Source organism: Trachurus japonicus, chromosome 21, assembly GCF_045865225.1.
Source record: "Trachurus japonicus isolate A0001 chromosome 21, Traja_1.0".
Lineage (NCBI taxonomy): Eukaryota > Metazoa > Chordata > Actinopteri > Carangiformes > Carangidae > Trachurus > Trachurus japonicus.
The window spans coordinates 15794747-15815216 of NC_140927.1; the positions used below are offsets into that span (position 1 = coordinate 15794747).

At 40.2% G+C, this 20470-nt stretch overlaps 1 protein-coding gene across 4 annotated transcripts; it reads right to left on the reverse strand.

Annotated features, from left to right (window-relative positions):
• Positions 1-129: 129 nt before the first annotated feature.
• Positions 130-13292, reverse strand: prpf40a (PRP40 pre-mRNA processing factor 40 homolog A). Of its 4 annotated transcripts, none has more exons than XM_085764736.1 (27): positions 13243-13292; positions 11841-11921; positions 11543-11686; positions 9392-9475; positions 8731-8749; positions 8605-8624; positions 8427-8468; positions 8138-8248; positions 7683-7803; positions 7363-7387; positions 6940-7158; positions 6614-6719; positions 5276-5340; positions 5023-5187; positions 3879-3987; positions 3594-3744; positions 3370-3503; positions 3086-3200; positions 2620-2711; positions 2376-2492; positions 1668-1805; positions 1455-1550; positions 1290-1376; positions 1103-1193; positions 945-1006; positions 698-853; positions 130-560 (listed from the first exon to the last, which is right to left on the reverse strand). In XM_085764736.1, the coding sequence occupies exons 1-27, from the start codon at positions 13243-13245 to the stop codon at positions 471-473; spliced, it is 2643 nt and encodes an 880-aa protein (XP_085620862.1). In that variant the 5' UTR covers positions 13246-13292; the 3' UTR covers positions 130-470. The 4 variants fall into 4 exon arrangements, with proteins under 4 accessions (XP_085620862.1, XP_085620861.1, XP_085620865.1 ...); XM_085764735.1 differs by having other exon boundaries at positions 8427-8471; XM_085764739.1 differs by lacking the exon at positions 11841-11921.
• Positions 13293-20470: the final 7178 nt, after the last annotated feature.

A 20470-nucleotide genomic window follows, 5' to 3' on the forward strand; every position in this document is an offset into this window, starting at 1 on the left:
ACTCATTCATTGACGCACACACAGCTGCAGTTCAGTTTGATTAAATCTGAAATGTTTTGTGTATTTTCTGAGCTTGTGGGAGAAGTGCCTGTTTTCCTGCTACAATTCGAGGTGAGAAATAGTCAGTCGGACATTAAGATATGCTTTTAATTGAATATAAAAATGATCAGCAATGGAAAACATGTACAACTACAGTCAACTAAAACAAACAAATGTTGAAGCTAAGAAAAGCAACCAAAGGACAGCCTGACATTAATGATCGATCAGCTGTTGCTGATGTCAAAATATTTACCAGGTAAGTGTGTTAAGTACAGTGTAGCCTATTCCCACTTAAGATGGAAGGAAATTCTCTCTCTTATCTCAGAGTCAGTCCAGGATGGTGTGACCAGTCCAGTCAGATGAGCTTGAAGGGGGAATGCATGTCTGTAGAAGTGTACAAATACAACTTAATGGCAGCAGAGGTGTGATCATCAAGGCGCATCCAGCTGTTCCAGTAAAGTTCTTCTCCTTTTCTCCAACTCTCCTTCACTCAGCTCACTGCCTGATGTATCCCAGCCGCCCTGAACGCAACACAGGAAAGACACAGACATTGCAACACACCGTGAGAAACCAATAAATAAATAACTTGGTTTTAACTTTGAGCTTAAACAGCCGGTTCAACAGAGATTTACTGAGAATCAAACTAAAGAAAATTCACCTCTTCTTTAGCCGCTTTTCTTTTAGGAGACTTCTGTTTAGAGTCAGAGCGAGATTTTCCCCGAGACTTGTCGTTCTCTTTATCTTTGTCCAGGTCTTTCTCGCGCTTCCCGTCGCGCTCTCTTCCTTTCTTCTCGTTGTCAGAATCTGGTGAAGCCTGTTTATCACAGTCACAGTCAGAGTACATAACAAACGCATTCAGACTACTTACACAATAAGCTGATCTTGGGGTCTTCCTGTGTACTTACAGACTTGTGGCGTCTCTTCTTTCCCTTCTTCTTGTGCTTCTTGGATTTCTTATAACTTCGCTCTGGTTTCAAGGAGGAAAGTGTCAGTGAATGTTTATTACACTGCGTTTCTTCAAGGAGATGATAAGCAGAGTCACTAAACTGTGAAACCCACTCACCAGATTCTCCACTAGAGGAGCGTTCAGAGGGGGATTTGGACTGTGACCTCTTCTTCTTCTTGTGATATTCCTCTTCCTCAGACTCTGAGCCCTGTCAAAGACATTATATAAGGGGTTGGATTATTAATTCCTGAATTGTTTGGCCACAGTTCATCATCCGGTCTGAGCACAGTGGTGAGGTACTGACTGATCGAGAGCGGGAACGCTTCCTGTGGTGTTTCTTGGACTTCTTCGAGTGCTTCTTCGCCTTCGAGTGGTGATGTTGGCATTCATGCTGTTGAAAGAATGAAAACCATGTTAAACATCAACATCATCATGAATGATACATTTCCCACAGTGATGTCATCCTCACCTCTAAGACATGCATAAAGTCTTTGAATATCCTCTTCCTCTCAGACTCCAGAGTCACATCTTCAAACGCAGATTCTTTTAAGAATCTCTCCCTCACCTGAAATGTAGTTTAACAGTCATCACTCAATATCAGGTACAATAATATGATACTGTTTCATTCAGAATTTGGAAATTACTACAGCTAAATACTGAAGAAGGGAATATAAACACGTACTCCCTCCCATGTAGCCTCTGGTTCCAGCGGTGGTGTGGCCTGTTTCAGCATGTTCTTGAACGCTGCTTCTTTCCTTTTCATCTTCCTGGCCTCCTCCTTTTCTCGCTCCCTCTCTCTGGCTTCGGCCTTCTCTAGTAGCTACACAAAAGAGGTCGGAAAGTGGGTTAAACTAATGAACACAAACAATAGCATCACATCAAGGTCTGTTTGTAACAGTTTCCTACAATATTACACAATAAACTTCTCACACCTTCTCAAACTTAACCTTAAACTCATTGACCGGAGTCTCCTGCCGTTACCAGACATTGTTCCCCAGCATCATGACATCATCTAATTTAACGCAAGCTGTTATGTTCATATTTAATTCTTCTTTTGTTGTTTTTTGACACTGTCACTGGGGTGTTGATTAAACCATGTTTTCACACTGACGTCATGGTGGTACTGATATACTACACTGTGTTATATTTACACATGTTTCCTGCTTTCATCATTTATGTGATGGGTGAAAATGTGCAACCTTTCATTTAAGGAAATATAATTATAGTTCAATGTAACACCACTTTGACAACAATGCTTTACTGAGGTTGCATGGCACATTTCTGACTTGATGTTAAGTTTATGATGCTGTAAATTTGAATAATCTGATCAGGTGGTCAACGTATTTGAAGGATGTGGTGTGAAAAGCTTGGGAGGTAACATGAGTCTTACGCTGTTGAAGGCCAGCTTTATGTTTCCTGCATCCAGTGTGGTAGCTCTCTTGTCTGAGCTGATGACTGATCCAAAGTCATCAAAGCTGGTGTTGACTTCAACCAAGAAGCCTTTGTCCTGGTGAGGGAGAGAAGGGAGGAAAATAAAAAAAACAATCCTCTCTCAGGAGGCTTCAATATGTTCAGATGCACAGTTGCTCCTATGACAATGTGGCAGAGATTAAAGAAAGGCATAATAATCTCACTTTAAGGATATCTTTGATGATCCGTTTTTCATCGTGGTATCGAGCCTTCAGGTCTTCCACGTAGAATTTAAACAAATCCAGGGGAGTGGAGCCTGAGCAGTGGACATGAGAAAGTTAAAAAACATTCAAGTACATACTGTTTTATGCAGCAGAAAACTACAATCGAACAAATATGCAAAATCAATGAAGCTAACACAGAATGGAAAAAAAAAAAAAAAAAAAAGATGTGACTGAGGGATTTCATGAATAAACAAAAGAAATGTATGTGAGAGGGATAAGAAGTAAAACTTGATCAACAATGCACTGCTGTGTTTCATACAGTATTTACATCCTGAGTCGTGTATCTTTTATTTCTGTGTTTATGTCATGTGCTGTTGTCTGAATGTCACAGCCACGTGCTTCAGAGCGCTCGGCTCATGCGGACGCGTGAAGCCACGTGTGCTGTGGCCTGCTGTCGCTGTCGTACCCGGCTGGCCCAGCATGTTGGCAAAGCGGATGTCTGAGCTCAGGGTCGGGTACATCTCCATCCAGGCAGACATGGAGTGAAGCTGGCCGTGGTCGTGGAGCTCATCTAGAAATTTCTGAGAAAACAAAAAACAGCAAAGCAGGTGTCAGGACAATAACTGACAGCAGATATCTCACGTTTGAATTAATGAAAATTTGCCCTTTTTCTGAGTCCACAATGAAAAATCAGGCCAATTTTTCTTTATATGACATAGTTACTTCAGATTTGTGTCTTTGCCCTCTCACCTGGAAAGCCTCTCTGTTCTTGCGTTGTCTCCTCCTCTCCCTGAGAAGAGTCTTCTGTTTCTCTTCCTCCTCCTCTTTCTCCAGAGCGCGGATGTGTTCCTCAAAACAAATCAGGGCGTCCTCCTTGTCCATATCTGTCAGCAGACAACAACACCACCGTTAAGAAGATAGACAGACCAGATACAGTCAGGGTTTTATAATATAGATAAACCATTCGCTCGTACTCTGCAGCTCCTCGTCCTCTGCGAAGGTGGGGTTGTCTAGCAGGTACTGCTGGGCCTCAGACCAGGTGGTGCGGTAGGTGACGTTGGCCATGTTGTCCAGAATGTTCTTCAGAGCTTCCCAGTTCCTCTTTCTCAGCTGCTTAGCTTGTTCCTGGAAGACAGGAGGAAACCACCATGTTGGGTTTACCAATTTTGTCAAAGCTCTCGTCCTTGGGTAACATCATCAGTGAGACGAATGATTTTACATCACTATGACAAACATGTTGACTAAATGACTCGTCTTACCTTCTCTTTCTTGGCGAGGTAGAACAACACATCTTCATAGATCTCCAGCCTGTCTCTCTCTGGAACGCAGCTCCACACCTCCAGCTCACTAAACATCTGTTCTGCTTTCCTGAATTACAAATACAGACACACACACAAGTTTAGGATGTTTTCACACAACCCACATGAGGGCAGCATTTCACAGGCCAAATCTTCCTTTATAATATATAGAAAGGTTATTAACACTTAGTACGAGCCATTAGATGAACCGCTCTGTAAAGTTGTTACAAAATCTAAGTCTGCACAAAAACTTAAAGTGAGAATTGGATTTTTTAGGAAGCCTCCGTCTTTCATGATATGCACCGACTGAATATTTAATTTCCTTGACTGCTGCTCCAGACATGTTGCTCAGGAGACGGTGGCTGTGGTTGACCGCAGCGACATAAGCTTTTCAATGCAAGGACACACACATGGACACACACACACAGCCCTGCTATCACTCTCCAACTGCCTGTTGTGTGCCATCCCAGATTGCAGCCCCAGTGCCAGCTCAACTCTGAAACTGGCTCGTTGTCAAGGTCACCAGTCAATCCGTCCATGTCCCTCTGCCCGTCACAAAGACTTTCACCTCAGTGCCAAACCAAAAAGTGCCAGTGAACTGGATGTCATTCACAAGATCAATAATCAAAACTGCTGCTGCGTTTCAGAGACATGGACCTGAATGTTTGAATGCACATGTGCTTACACGTTCATGATTTTTTTTTTACTTGAACCAACAGAATAAAGAGCATCGTTCTCTTTGTGGCTGGTACCTCTGTGTGTGAAACTCATCAAAAACTGTGAGAAATTGGATAAAGCAGAAGGTGGTTGATTAGATTCAACCCCAAAATGTCAGATGCACCTTCGCCTCGCCGTTAGAGTCTGTTCTCCCACTAAAGTGTAATCTTGCAACTGACACGATTCAGCAACAGTGTGATAAACACTAAGAGGTCACAGTAGTTTAAGTGGAAGTGAACAGTGCTGTAACGTCATGATGGCGTGCATAAGCCATAGATTACCTTTCAGTCATCTCATCTGCATAATCATATTGACAATTCGGGGGAACCACAAATCAATGAGGGGGAAAATAAAAACACATTTATTGTGGGATCACTGCAGCACTCACTTGTATCTGGTGGTGGATGTCATCTTGTCGTGGTTCTCCAAGAACCTCTGAAAGGTCTCTTTGGATTCCTTGTATTTAATTCTGGCCTCCTCCTTTTCTTCCTTCTCCGTCTGGACTTTGTAAGCATTAAACGCCTGCTTCTTCTCACTCAGTTTGGGAAGTGCGCTTTATTGAAAAGAAGAAAGTAAAAAAATGGTTAGAGATTGTTCTCACCTCCTATTGTATAATAAATTGAACATGTAAAATTGTGTACCTGTAGCGAGGATCATTAATAATCATTTTCATAGCCTGTTCCCAAGAGGAGTTTGAGGACACACCCTGAAACACAAACAAATTCGTTATGGCTCGTGACCTCCAGTAAACTGTTAAATTTACTTGAAATTTCAAACATATTCGAACTAACTAAAATAGATTGTCTCGTTGTACTTTGTTAGAATGAGCACATGAAACAGAAGGAGGAACAATGAGCCGTGCTGCTTTGGCTTTTAGAACTCAACACATTTAGTTAATTACTAATAGATGCTGGGTTAAGAGGTGTGAAGTGGCAATAATTCAAAGAAGTGCCCCTTCTGCCGCTCGCCTCCCAGGGAGCGACTCCCTCATCCATTATGAACTGATTCCACGGCGTGCCTCTGTCTTGTCAGCTGTCACAGTTATTCTAACTCACTGAGGCATGCCACTTTCTCTCACTGTCTTAATCCTAACCAGCCCCGTGCCTTTGATCCAATAAAGCTAATCATAAAGACAGAGCCATTAAGATCTTGCAGGAAATGGCAAGCAATCTCAGAGGAGAGCTCTGTGCACAAAATTAAAAAGAGCCTAAATATAGCAGCATTCAACGTGGGTGGTGTTAGGCCACCTTGCGAGCTAACACACAACACATTCGGAGCAACAGCAGGTGAACCTTTACAATCATGCTAAAACCTTCCAGGGGCTCATGAGGCGGGGCTGGGATTAGACCCAGATCACAATGGATGAGCATGTGCTGGTAAATACACCAGGCATTAAGAGAGGGAGATGAAAATTAATCTTAAAAACAGGCCTTCTGTCAACTGTGCCACAGCACTTGTTAGAGTTTCTTTGATGACAGTATGAAGCTGATTTCTTAACTATGAGTTTTGTTTGCACGAGTAAACTTTTCTGTATGATGAACCTTTATCAGCTCCTTTAGCTCTGGCCCAGTGCACAGTGTTAATCAACGAAGCAGCCAGATGAAGGAGATTTAATTCATGCTGTACTAAACAGAACATTTTGAAGTTTATATTCTGTGCTGCAGTCACATCAATCATAATTTTTAGGGATTGAATCTTGTAATACTTTGTATATTTGGCTGCCCATCAGTCTCATTAGCCGAAATGGCAAATGCAAAAGGAAGTCTTGAATTTTTGTGGAGATTTTTTCAACAACCAAGACATGAATACAATCATTTTTATACATACTAAAGTGTTACCAGGGCCGCGCATTGAAATAAACAGACAGGAGTTTTTGTGTAAATGTCATTGAACACAGACATTTACTACTTCTCCACAGAGGCAGCACAGCCTCCAGTGTAGGTTATCAGCAGGTTGACCCCACTTGACATCTGCCTCACCTTCTCCTTCAGCAGCTCTTTGAACGCCTGCTTGGCCTCCTCTTTCGTGTTCCACTTGTAGGTTTTCTTCTGAAGTTCAGGCCGTTCTTCCTTGATGACCTCGACACTGAAGGTAAACAATGATATTTGATTAACTTAGCTGTGTATTCAAGGCAGTGGCAAATGAAACACAAATAGACATTCAGTAGATTCATTCACAAAAACTAAGATGAAACATAATCCACTGTCACTGTGACCATCGGTCAGTATGACCAAATGGTTTGCTGTGCATTGTGTGTGTAAACTTGAAGACAGTACCTGTCTCTGTATGAGACGTCATTGTTTACCTGGCTATGGCCTCCGTGGCAGCCGAGCTCTCCGAGGACGTCACAGGTGCATCGGCGGTCTTGACCTCAGGTGTGTGATGCACGGCCGCCTGGGACAGATGTTCCTCTGGGATAGATGCTGCAGTTTCCGCCTCCATTACGGTCACCATAGTGGCCATATTGTTATCTGCTTGCACGGCGGGAGCTGCGTTGGTGCCAGGAGCCGCTGCCTCTGTCGAGCTGCAATCAGAGCATGTTGGTGAAGCTATATCACATAAGAACATGAGGACAGAAGGCTGCGGAATTTAATTAAAATAACCTTGTGTTATTAATAATACAATAAACAGGATTTTGATCACTTTAATTACTATTGTATTTATTGTTCTTTCCTAACACAACGGTGTTGCTGTGAAGAGTTACTAAAGGTAAACAAGAAGCTCTTACCCATTCTCCTCTGCTTTGATCATGGCTGGAACAGACAAAGGGAGATAGCTGTTAGGCTACTCGTTTTCATTTCAAAGCTCACTACAGATAAGAGACCGGCACAGAGATAAATGTATTAGAGGAGCCACCGTGTGCTCCTGTATTTGTACCTCCTGTGCATCAGTGATGCCCAAACCCCTGAAATGCAAGGCTTCATTCACTGAACAAGCCAGCGCCCTGCCACTCATCATGCTGTTAAAGGCTCACCTATAGATCTCAGATAAAACATCACTTTTTTTTGTCACAACGGGTATTACGTCATCAGCGAGCAGCCCCCTCACCTTCCAGATCCTCCAGCTCTTTGGGTTTGGTCCATCTGGACTCCTTTGTCTGGGAGTTGTAATAATACGGCTTCCCTGTGTCTGACTTGTACTCCTTCCAAGGGCATTTAGACAGCATTTGCTATTAGGGTGAAAACAGAAGGGAAACAATGGGATGCAATTCACAGAGATGATGCATGCAATTTATTTCACTGAGATGTTTTAATAAATCTAGGCAGGGTCTCATAATATTTTTAAAAAAGGACTGTAGATGAGACAACCTGGGCTGAATCTGGTAAAATTATAATTGAATTATTTTTTATTCATGGGCACTACCCCTGATAGAGACAAGAAAATTAGACAGGCAAAAGATAAGTTCATTTTATGTAAGAACTTAGTAAGTGAATAAGTAAATGGCTGGTTGCAGGCACTTAAGAAGATTTGAAACAAGTTATATAAGTGATAACAGTTTATACCTCTGCAGGAGATTTGAGATCATCTGGTTTCTCCCATGTGGATTGCTTGGTCTCTGTGTTGTAATAATAGGTCTTCCCATCCAGTGATTTGTGCTCTGTCCACAGGGACTTCTGAGGAGGAATAAAACAGCGGAATCAGCTGTTTAAGTTTTTTTCTTTTTTTTTTTTAAGAAAAGAAACAGCGCCAAGAAACCATTTCACCCTGGTTCAATTTTAAATGCTTTTACAGTTCCCACTCAATATTGCCAGGTCTTTCACATCAATCTTTCCATTTAAAGTCTGTACAAACCTTCTTTGGCTGTTCTTCCTGTGGAGAGCCATTTGTGGTACTCTGCTGAGACAAGAGCACAAATGAAAGGTTTTTAGACTGCAGTCATTAGGACGACAGAAGGAAAAACACTGGAGCTGATGAAGAGAGCTCAAACCCTTTCAATTTCTGATGTTAAGAAAAATCAAATTATACTTACAGCTGTTCCAGGTGCAGCAGCTGTGAGGATAAAAACACAGATCAGTCTGAACCTGCACTTTTAATGAGCATAAACTATGCAAGAATGGGATATAACATATAAAAACATTTCAAATGAGCATCTTACCTGTGGAGTCCACACCAGGCTGTGGAAAAGACAGTTTCATTAGATGATTATTTGCAAAAGAAACACTAATAAATGTACAAATCAGCACCCCAGTACCACATCAGCATATCTGTTAATACACACTCATTAATAACACACAGTAACTGACAAAGCTTTCCTCATTAGTACAAAACTTCACACCCTAAAGATGCAAAAACATACTTGAGTTGATTAAGTGTCTGTCTTCTGATCTATCAAGCTGCCCGGGTGTGCTTACAGTAAATATATCAGACTGCTCATTTGCATAACTGCTTTGCCGCTTGGTACAAAGAAAAATTAACAGAACATCAACAGTGAAGGGCTCATATGCTTAATTATATTTACTCACAGCTGTACCCACGTCAAAACAAGAAAAGCAACAATAAGGGACATATTGTACGCAGGTGCTCATTTTCATTTTAAATTAGACACACTTTAATTATGATTCTCAGTCGTTTCATTTCAGTCTCTTGTGAAGAATGTTGTGAAGTTTTTTGGGGAAAAAAATGGACTGACATCAATTCATATCCAACAGAAGTGTTACTTGGTGTGCGAATGCTTCATTTAACATTTCACAGATTGCAGTGTATTTTAAGACGTGTGAAACGGAGCAGTGGTGAAAAAAAGTAGTGAGGAGAGTTACCGGTCCTGTCGGTTGTACAGCTGCAGCTGGTATGCGAGGGGGCATCATCATCCCTGGCATCATAGGTGGCATCATGCCTGGCATCTAATAAAAGAGGCATCATGAAATATTCATCTGGAATTTCCATACCACCTAGTGCAGCCACATGTGTCAAGACGCAGTGTGATAAAGGCTGTGGTTGTCTAAGTGGAAAGCTGCTTGCAACTGGGAGAAGAAGGTGAGAGTGAAATGGAGTCTGCTGTGCTTATTTATGGTGCGATGCCACAGCTTTTCGATCTGTGAAGTAGCAACACAACAAACCCCATCCCAACGCCACCTTTCCAAACTTATGCTACTGGAACTTTGATCACAGGATCACACGTGCTCGCTAAATGTAACCCAGTTTGGCTTTAAATAAAAGAAAAATATATTTAATAGTGTGACAATCTCAGCAGTTTTCTGTCAGTCACTGGCAGGGGTTTAATGAACAAGCAACCTGTTAAGTGGCATCTCTGTGGTGCACTATGAGCAAGAGATCTTGTATAAATTCATTTTTAAAAACGAGACACCCGATCTGAAGGTAACCCGAGTGCAGCCAGACCTGACTAAAAATAGACCTCGGGATGATTTGACTCAATCCAAAATGTGGTTGACCTGCACAGACCTCAACAAAGAGAGAGTACAAACACTGGCACAGCATGATGTGCTATCAATTAATTAAATCAATTAGCAAGCAGCTGCAGTGGAAAATAGTGGATAGATGCAAAAAAGAAAAATTTTCCAACCTATTTAATATCTATAAATCTAATTCCTGCACGCTGTCATTTAACAGCATAAATCTTGTGGGCGACTTGTCTTCCTAAAACAAGTTCAGTTCCCTCAGAGCAGTGCTGCAAGATGCACTGCATCCATATAAGATATGGTATATCTCCATGTTTCAGTCTGTTTGCATGACATGTGACATGAGTTCAATACGATGATCACTGTTTGTTGTGTTGGGATGAAAAGCATCTGTTTTCACTCAACTCTACCAATTTACACACTGTCACAAACTGACACTTCAGTGGTGTCTGTCTGAGTGTAGAGTGCCTGAAATCTAAACATGCTAGGTGACTGAAAATTAAAAAAAAAAAAAAAAAAAGGTTACCCACATAAGCTAAAACTAGACAATAATGAAAACTCAGAAATGTGAAAAATGAATTAAATTAATAAAATACAACAAAGAGAATGAGAACTGTGGTGTCTACCTTTCCTATCCAAACAGTTGCAGTGAGTGTGATGTGACAACACATCTGACACTTCCTAAAATTTAGATACACGTAAGTATTGGACACATTAATCAGTGCCAATATTTCAAGGCCGTACCCAAGGTCTGATTTGGGTCGAATGTCAGGTCTCAGTTCCTTAGAATCACAGATGTATGATTAAACGGCAAAGAACGGAAACCATTCATTACAACTTGGATTTACTATCATAGGTCTGGTCATTGGGTTTATCAGTTATGAAAACATTGTGGCCCCCAAAGTAAGTAGTTGGCTCAATTAGCTGCACCAGATAAAACCAAAAGGGAACATACCTGTAAGATCCAATCATTGATCGCAAAGACTACAATTTCTGTCTGTAAGCATGGAGATGATTTCATCTGACCATAAATGTGTCATAACCTGTCCACTTTTTTGTGATGCTGCCACTTCCCAGTGTCTCAGTGATTATAGCAACTCAGATGAAACCCAAAGTGTAATGAAACAGAGTTTTTCTTAAACTATCAAATATCTTTTTGACCAGGGCTCCAGAGTGCACCTAAAAAAGAAAGTTAGGCGCACCAGTGCAACCAATGCAAAAAGTTAAGTGTGGAGCCCTGTTGACTCATTTCACCTTTGATGGCTGTAACTGTACTAAAACTGATCAGCAGTAGAGTGATTAGCTACCTGCCAGGGGCCAAGCAAGTACATACAAAAACTTATTTCATCTTTGTATTTCACATGAGCTCTAAACCCTGGGAAAAGCTCTGGAGCAGCACAAAGACTCTTTCTTTAGTAAAATAATGCCAACACGTTTTTAACCTTGGGATGTCAGTCAATTCTGAGATTAACATGATAAGAGTAGCAGAAACATGGACCAACAAACTGCCAAAACATAAAGACTAACTTATGAGCTTCCCACAATGCTCACCTGCCCCATTGGTGGTGCCCCCATTGGTGGCATTATACCAGGAGGAATTATGCCAGGAGGCATTGGAGTCATACTGGGGGGTCGCTGTCCCATAGGGGGCATCCCCATAGGAGGGAAATGAGGTGGTATTCCTGGTGGTCCCATCTAGAGGAAGGATTGGGTAAGAGAAGGAAAAAAGATGCATCAGATTAAGCGGGACAACCTTCAATCAGATTTCCACGCTCTATTTTAGCCCTATGTGACAACTGCAAGTGAGAGGCGGAGCTGATGGCTATAAACATCTCTGTCACTGACTTACAAACGGGGGAGGTATCCCTGAGGGCGGTACACCTGGATAAGGTGGCGCTTGACTCGGGCCATTATTAGCTTCCGATGAAGACTGTCATGAGTAAGAGACACCACACAGAGTTAGTGAACTCACAACAGCCAGTGGTGTAAATAATTCAAAACAGCTTATAAAATAGCTTCTCTAAAATATAATTTAGCAATGCTGTTGTTTGGATAAAATACGTTTTAGATGTTATAATAAGATTTTGATCCTAATATCATTACTATTATGTCTTAGAATGAAGACAATAACCTAAATGACGCATTTCATATTTACAATGAAACACAATCAAAGGAGTACATGCATAAAAATTTACAGTTTGTATTGTTCCACATTCATATAAATGCGGGTGGACAAAATATAGGACTTGCATGAAACATAAACAGTTGAGATATTCACAATAACCATTCAAATGACAAAACTTTTTATTTATTTTTTTACCGTGCAACAAAATCGGTCCCCATATTTCATCCCTTTTGTACAAATATTTTCATTGTTTCTCGTGTTGTGGTTGTTGTTTTAAACAAGATCTAGATTATCCCCAATAGTCGTTTGTGTGTGGATCTGGCGAGCCTAACTCATTCAGTTATGACCAACCCCATAGAAATATTTCAAATGTTGAGCTTATGCCACCTAAGACTTTTACTTTGTACACTTTTCCTTGATAATTGATGCTGATGCATATGTGTGCCTTAAATTGCTCCCTACATAAAGTTTTTTTTAATTGAACTGAACTGAATTTACTGTGACTTTACGACAACGATGGCGCGAGTACATTAACTTCGTCAGGAAAACACGAGTTAGCATAGTGTTAATGCAAAACAACAGAAGTAGCTTTGTCCATGTCCACCTTACCCGATGTTATTTCTAACAAATAACTTACAGACATGCTTCAAAACCATACATTTCCATTAGAACAACGCTGGCTCGCGAGGTACACATTAAGTGTTGTGTCTGAATGACTGGAGACTCTGTCTAAACTCTGGAAGAACAAAGGTATAAAAGCTAACGCGAATGCTTAGTTACTCATCTAGTGGGTTAACCAAGTATGCCGTTTAACATTCACGGATGTCACGTTTAAGAAGACATTTACGTGTATTTACAAATAACCTGTATAGCTAAACTTTAATTTTATAGCAAGCATGAGTTCCAGGACATAGTCGGCACCGATATGTAGGTAACGTACCGCTAACTTAGCTTAGCGCTAAAACCACATGCTAACCGGTGATGTTGCGCGACCAGCAGCTAACTGTGGCATCGTGGAGGCAAAGAGCCGGTAATTAACCAAATGGAGATTATTCACATGCATACTTCTGGCGGTTTGACTTATATTTTTATTGTAAATAAACTAGTTTTGAATGACTGCACTCACCATGTTGACGAGAGGGTAAGAGCCTCCAAGAAACTTGAGAGCCTCTCAACAACGAGCGATATGATTGGTTCAACTTCCTGCTGACGCATAGAGGTCAAAGGTAAAGATTCTGTAGCGTCGCTTTGCGCCAGTAGTGCGCAGAACTGCGCAATTAACAACATATGGGGTGGTATTGTCATTTTTTTTTAAAAACTGATTGAGTTTCAGAAAAATACGAAATGAAACAGTGAGCCTTCTTCACAAAAAAGAGACCTAACTACATCTGCTGTGGATCAGAAAAAAGGAAGATAACATAACAAACTGTTGCACAAAAATACTGGCATGAAATTAGTGATTAGTAGGCTAATATGCATGTGAAAATAAATCAGGAAATACATATAGGCCTAGTAAAAAAAAAATATATATATATATATAACTGTTATAATGTAATATGTACCTAGAGGTACATTCAAAAAGCCTAATTATATTCCAAGTTCCAAGATCAGAAAAACACAAACACAGACACACAGGCAAAAAAAGAAGAAAGAAGATCAATCTTCACACTGACAAATAGGTGTATGACAAAAACATTATACAGCTAGGTACATTTTACAGACAAGTAGGTTTACAAACAGGATTTGACCACAGTAACAGTAGCTGGACAATCAAATGTACAGGACTGATCTGGTCAATTACTGCTCATTGTGGCACATAGGCCTATCACTGGATCAAATATCCAGTAGGCCTATACCTATAAGCAATTTGCATTAGGCTACCTTCCTATCAAATCCTTTTACTTTACATCACTGAAAGGCAAGCATTGCTTCAAAACAAGGATAGGTTGCTGAGTAGCTATCCTATTTCCATTGTGATAATTACATTAAATATGTCAGATGATCCACTTATTGACAATCCTCACCCTGCAATTCTATGCCAAAAAAGTTATTTGTTACATTGTTACAAGTGGTTTTCTCCCCTGCTATCTTAGACGGTATAACAGGTGCCCATTTCAGAAGTTGGATTAGCTGGTGTTCAGACACAGCAAAATTACCTTGGTGTATTGGGAATCATTTGGAGAACTGGCGGTGATTTTCCAATTATTGGCTTCTGTGACACAGCTCTCTTGGCTGTATGTGGCTGGAATGACTCCCAGCAATGATGGGAAATTAGAAAGTGCTCAGTCTACACACTTTTTTACCTCTTTAAGTGCCATTCACGTGGGCATGGCCCTTGCTCTTTTCCTTTTCCTCTTGCTCTGGCATTCTGGTCATATATTTCTCACACAAAACAAGGTCAAGCAGTTGATCACCCATTATGAGGGCTATTCACACAGAAAATTAGTTTGACGGCCTAATGAACACATTGATTTTCATTTATTTCTGTTCTGTGGAGATGTGATGTAACCTGTGTTAAACATTTTTGAATGATCATGGTATGGATGGATTATGGAACAGATATTACAGTTTATCAGTATGCTGCTTTCAGTGTTTCTGTTTACTGTATGGTTGTCCCTGGGATTTAGAGTAGATTATTGGAGTGTGAAGCATGCAACACAGGGTTGGGAAACAGATGAGCCCACACTCAAGGAAGACTGCAATAAACTCTGATGCATTTACTGACAAGTGCAGGAGAATTCCCTATCCATTCTCTTAACAAGATGAAAAGACAACACGGCGACAGTGAGGGACAGTGACGGATTGAGGTTCAACCTAATGATGGGAGTCAGTCAACCACAGTGCATCACTTGTCTTCAGGGAAACAAACAAAGAAACAAACATAAAACCTGCCATGAATCAACACTACTGCAGATGTTTTGGACTGAATGATTTTAAAGACATTAAAAAAAAAACTCAAATTGTTTTAGCCTTTCATTTTTAATTTTATGTCGAATTCAGTTTTTACAAAAGATCAGAATCTTGGTCTTTGATAAATCACAGGAACTAAATAATTAATAATAAAGAATCTCACAAATAGGAAAGTTAGTAAATGGGTATTGTTAGGGACAATTCATATGGTAAAACAACTTGCTGTGGTGCTGTGTAGAGATCTTGAGAAAGTTGTCAGCTGCAGGGGGGGCTCATCTGCAACTGACAACAAGTCCAGACCTTCCTGCAGAACACAAGTGAAAAAGATTTTCTGGACAGACATCAATAAAAGATGTCTTACAGAAATCAGATACAGATACCACTCTGGCTTAAGTCTCTGGATTGACTCTTTTTATTGATTGCACCATCATCTTTTATTTAACGTATGTATTTGCTGAGTGATGATGGACATTTCTCAACAGATTCCAGACACTTCAGATTTAAGTACAGTACGTTTATATACATACTGTTCTATTTATATATTCTAACTGGGTTTGCCAGTGCATCGTTGTGTGTGTGTGGGTGTCTGATTGATTCACAATATATGAGGTCATCAATGTTCGCCTCCAGCCATTTTACCCAGTAAGCTTTGACTGGAGCACACTGCTGACCTGCCTTACAGGCACTCCTCTCTCATCTAACAATTGGCTTCCTGTCAACCATGCTCACATTAACTATCAACAAAGCACAGTATTACATTTGGAGCCTGCTTTTCAATTTCCTACGTGAAAATAATGGAGCTGCAAAAGCTCTGAATTAGGTTACATCAGTTTGTTTTGTATTTTTTTTCTTTTCTGTAAGACAACTTTTAACAAATGTTCATATGAAAAACTGTAGCAAAATAGATTATGCAACATTCAATAAAATATCTTTGATGTAGTGAAGATTTCATCTGCTCACATGACTTACTTGATGTAGATTATTTTGTCTTGAACCAGACTCAGATGGTTACTGTGATCACAGACAGATGACATTAAATATAAATGACAGCACTGTATGCCGTATCTTCAAAATGATGCCCATTGCACAATAATCTGCCCTCAGTAAATAATTTTTGCAGACATTATACTGGATAAATAACATCCCTTTGAAAGACCAGGAATGACTGCATAACTGCGCCTCTAACTTTCTTTCTTTTTCGTTGCTTGAAGGCAACATGTTTTGTCTAAAAGCGTTTTTATCCTCCGGGTGATTATCGATATTGGCTGTGCCACATGATCAGTGCAAGCATGACCTCCGCCCCCCCCCCCAAAAAAAATCAAAGGTTATGACATTTACTACATGCTACGTTCAACCAGGGCTATTTGTAAGTTTAGATCACACAGCTTCTATGAAAACCTGGGATCACAAATGTGAACCTTACCCAAATTAAGGCTGCAAAGCAAATTTATCACAGGGGTTGAGAAACTATTTTTGGTAAGATTTCTCTCGGGGTTGCAATTATCTCACATGAACACACAAGGCTGTTGATTGCTGAGTACCAGCTATTCACAGTCCCTTCTTCTGAAAGAGATGCTGATTTCATGGATATCAATCACGTAGGTCAAAGGGTCTACTGTACTTGTCCTATGCGATACCACACACACGCACACAGACACACACATGCTATTTTCTTTTCAACTTTTTCTGACAGAGATGACAGCACACCTATGACCATGATGTCAAGGCGCAGCAGAAATAAAAAAGGATGAATAAGATATGGCTCCTGAATGTCACAGTAAATGTCAGACGCTTATTTTCTGCCTTTCTTACTCACTTTTACACTTCAAAATCTCTGTTGAAATTATTTGTCGCCTTAGCAACATGGCAATTTAGGAAGATTTCCTGTTTTGGATAAGAAATACTCTTACATCATGCTAAACACTTGTGATCTTCTGCTGATCGAGGACTGTGTGTGGGGCATTTGAGAGGACCGTTCAACGCATTGTCAACTGTCAGAAAATGAATTGGTCAGGCTTCTGCTGACAGGCTGTCACTTAGAACGGGACAGAGGCTGCATGTGTATGTGTGTACAAAGATGGATGCAGTGTCACACACACACTTGATGATGGCTGAAGTGACGTAAATGACTCCGAAATATGCTTTGTAGTGCTGATAAATAATCAACCAATTCCTCACTTTAAGAAATACTTAATGAATATCTCAAGTCAAATTAATCTGTCATCAAAATGGCTCTGACATGGGCATGGTGGGGCTTTAATCAAAAACATACAGAGTAGTCTTGAAGAAATTGTTATCCGTATTAGCAAATTCATCATGTTTTAGATTGCTAACATTCATGCCATTGTAAATACACTCTCTTGACTTGCTAAACATGAAGATAATGCCAGAAGATGCATATAAAATTTTCTGCCTACCTGTACCTTTAATCCTCACTAATGGAAGCTATAATTAAATATTTATTGAAATATATTTATTTCCTTGAGAGTTAGAGGAGTAGATGTGCTCTACCCAAATTTAAAGATTAAATGAATTTGAATCTAAGGTCTGACAAGATTTGTTGAATTCTTTTATGGCCAAGAGTTAGAATGATAACTCTTATGTCTGTAGCTACTTTAATTATAAAGTTAGCCCAAAGCTATAGACACACTAATCACACCCATAGAGCTCATATGAATGTATTATATCTTCTGTTTAATTTGCTCAAAAAATTAAGTTTTTAGTTACATTACTTTCTAGACCAGCAGTGAGACTAACATTCAACTATCTCAGCATTAGCATTTTGATCCATTTGACTGGCATCAGGCATGTAATGTCTTAATAATGAACATTTCATGCACACCTGCAGTCTCTCTTCATTCATTCAATTTGTACAATTTTTCTAGCCAGTACAGTTTAGCATCACAGGATAAAAATATAGTTCACCGTTTGATGCACCTTTGGTAGGAATGATGGTGGTGAGTGGTTTTTATGAGGACTGATGTCCAGCTGTGGGCACTCACTGGTCGCTGTGTCTGTGGCCTATAATGAGAGGAAATGGCTGAAGAAAAAGGAGGAAACAGTGGGAGCACAAAGAAGATAGGGGATTTATGTGTGATAGCAGTCCTCGAAATGGGCCTTTATGCCTTCTTGGTCCTTGGTTTCAAATTTCCGAAAGAATATCCTGTCACTGCAGTGTGTTTTCATGATTGTGCTGGTGGAGGATTTATCAGCTTATATTAAACAAGTAGTGTACATAAATCGAATATGGCAGCAACAGCAGGTATTTTTAAAAAAAAGTTTCAAGAGCATTTGATGCAGGGTTTTTAAAAAAAAATGAAACTCCTCAGGTTACACACATGCACACCCACACGCACACACACACACACACACACACACACACACACACACACACACACACACACACACACACACACACACAAATTATTTTTCTAAATATCCACCTGTTCTGAGCACCTCGTTTTTTTAAATGTCATTTTTATGTCGAGGTTTTCAAAAAGAAAAAAAAGAAAGAAAGAAAAAAAAATCAAAATTAGAGCTCTTGGAACTAGAAAAAAGCAAATTATTTTTTATCTTGTGAAGATTTTAAACTTGTGAGCTATGCAATCAAAGACTTTAGCTGCAGGAAATGTTATTAGAGATAGATGATATATAGCAATATCTTGTCTAATGGTGTGATGTCACATCATCAACATGACAGTAAAAAGCTCACTCTCGTTGCTTTAGATTATCAGCTCTATATGTCATAGGGGAGCCACTTTACTTAATGTGAGCATTAGACAGCCACATGGAGCTTTGCACTAAACACCACAACCAAAATTAAAACATGTTTTCTCCACCAAGCTAGTGCAGCATCACATACACTAAGAACCTATGTTCAAGCACAGGATGAATAATTTAGCCTCAGGATTTTTCCAGCTTATCTCAGCAAAGAGCAAGTGAGTTACGGTATAATCTCTGGATCAGCTCTGGCTTTTAACCACCCTTACCACACTGTTCCGGCAAGATTACTTTGAAATGTAGACTGCTTTCAAAAGAGTAGCCAATTTAAACTCATCTGATATTAGTCCTCCTATCTCCAAGGAACAGTATAGGACTTTCTTTCTCAAAAGAGGAGAAAAATACCCAGAATCGATAAACACATTGACTTCTATCACAGAATGTAATTGCTGTTATATAGTCCCTCCCCTCTTCACAGAACATTGTGTTCAGGACATGAATGAGTGGTCAATTAGCTATTACAGTGCTCATTTGTCTGTATGTAATACCCTGCTTGTCAATCAGGCACATGGTGACTCCAAGAGAGATAATGATGCTCGCTAAACTTTGTGAATCTAAATGCATGTGAGTCGTCTCAGCACAGTGCAAATAATTAGGAGAAAAAGATTCACGATTTGTAGGAACGATGTGGCATCTGTTTGTGAAACTGAGCGTGGCTGTTTTGAAAGACTGCTGAGATCAGGTGGGGAACCAACATCAGGTGTGGAATGAGATACAGATCCCAGAGGGTGCCACTGTGGAAAGTGTACTGTAAAATGGGGCAGCCATGGCAGGTTCATCACACCTTGTTTAATCCCACAGTACTTGACAAAGTGGTGATAAATATACCAAAAACAGTCTCATACAGAGGAAGCATTTGACGTCTGTTATGCAAGAGGACTAATTCTGTAACACACTAGAATGCCTCTAAACATCTGGCAATACCAATTAGACGTGCAAGACTAAACACTCGTGCCACAAGAGGACAGAACATTTTGTTTTGAAGTTTTACTCCGAGAAGTTCCCTACACTACATATAATTCCACATATTTGGAAACACAGTGACCATCTTTGGCTGCATCATTAAAATGGACAGTCAACAATGGAAATTTAAATTGAAATGTTACTGTATGTGTTGCTGGCTTTTGCCATCAGTGGAGGGGAAATTAACTTCCCACATTACGTTTCACTTGTGAATAGTGAAATCAAATTTTATTTATGGTTTCTGTTCAATTATGCTTTTCAAACGTATTTTTAAGGAGTTTTTTTCTGCTCCTTTTTCTGACTTGCATTGAATTCCCAGTTTCAAAGCCTCCCTGGGGCCCAGGAGACTCTCAAAGAGCTAGACAGAACCATTGTCCTCCCAGATGTGGTGACTGACACAGCATTATGATATTCAGTTTGCTGAAAGCACCTGCTCCCCATCTGTAATGAATATGCATAGTTTGCTGCACAAAAACCAAATGGCAAAAACCTGAGAAAACCATGTGCCCAGGCAAAAAATCACAGCCTCATGTCTGAGGCACAGGTGGACTGGCTCCATCTAACCTCCCCCCCTCACACCCTCATACACAAATACACACACACACACACACACACACACACACACACACACACACACACACACACACACACACACACACACACACACACACACACACACACACTAAAACTTGCTGGCACAT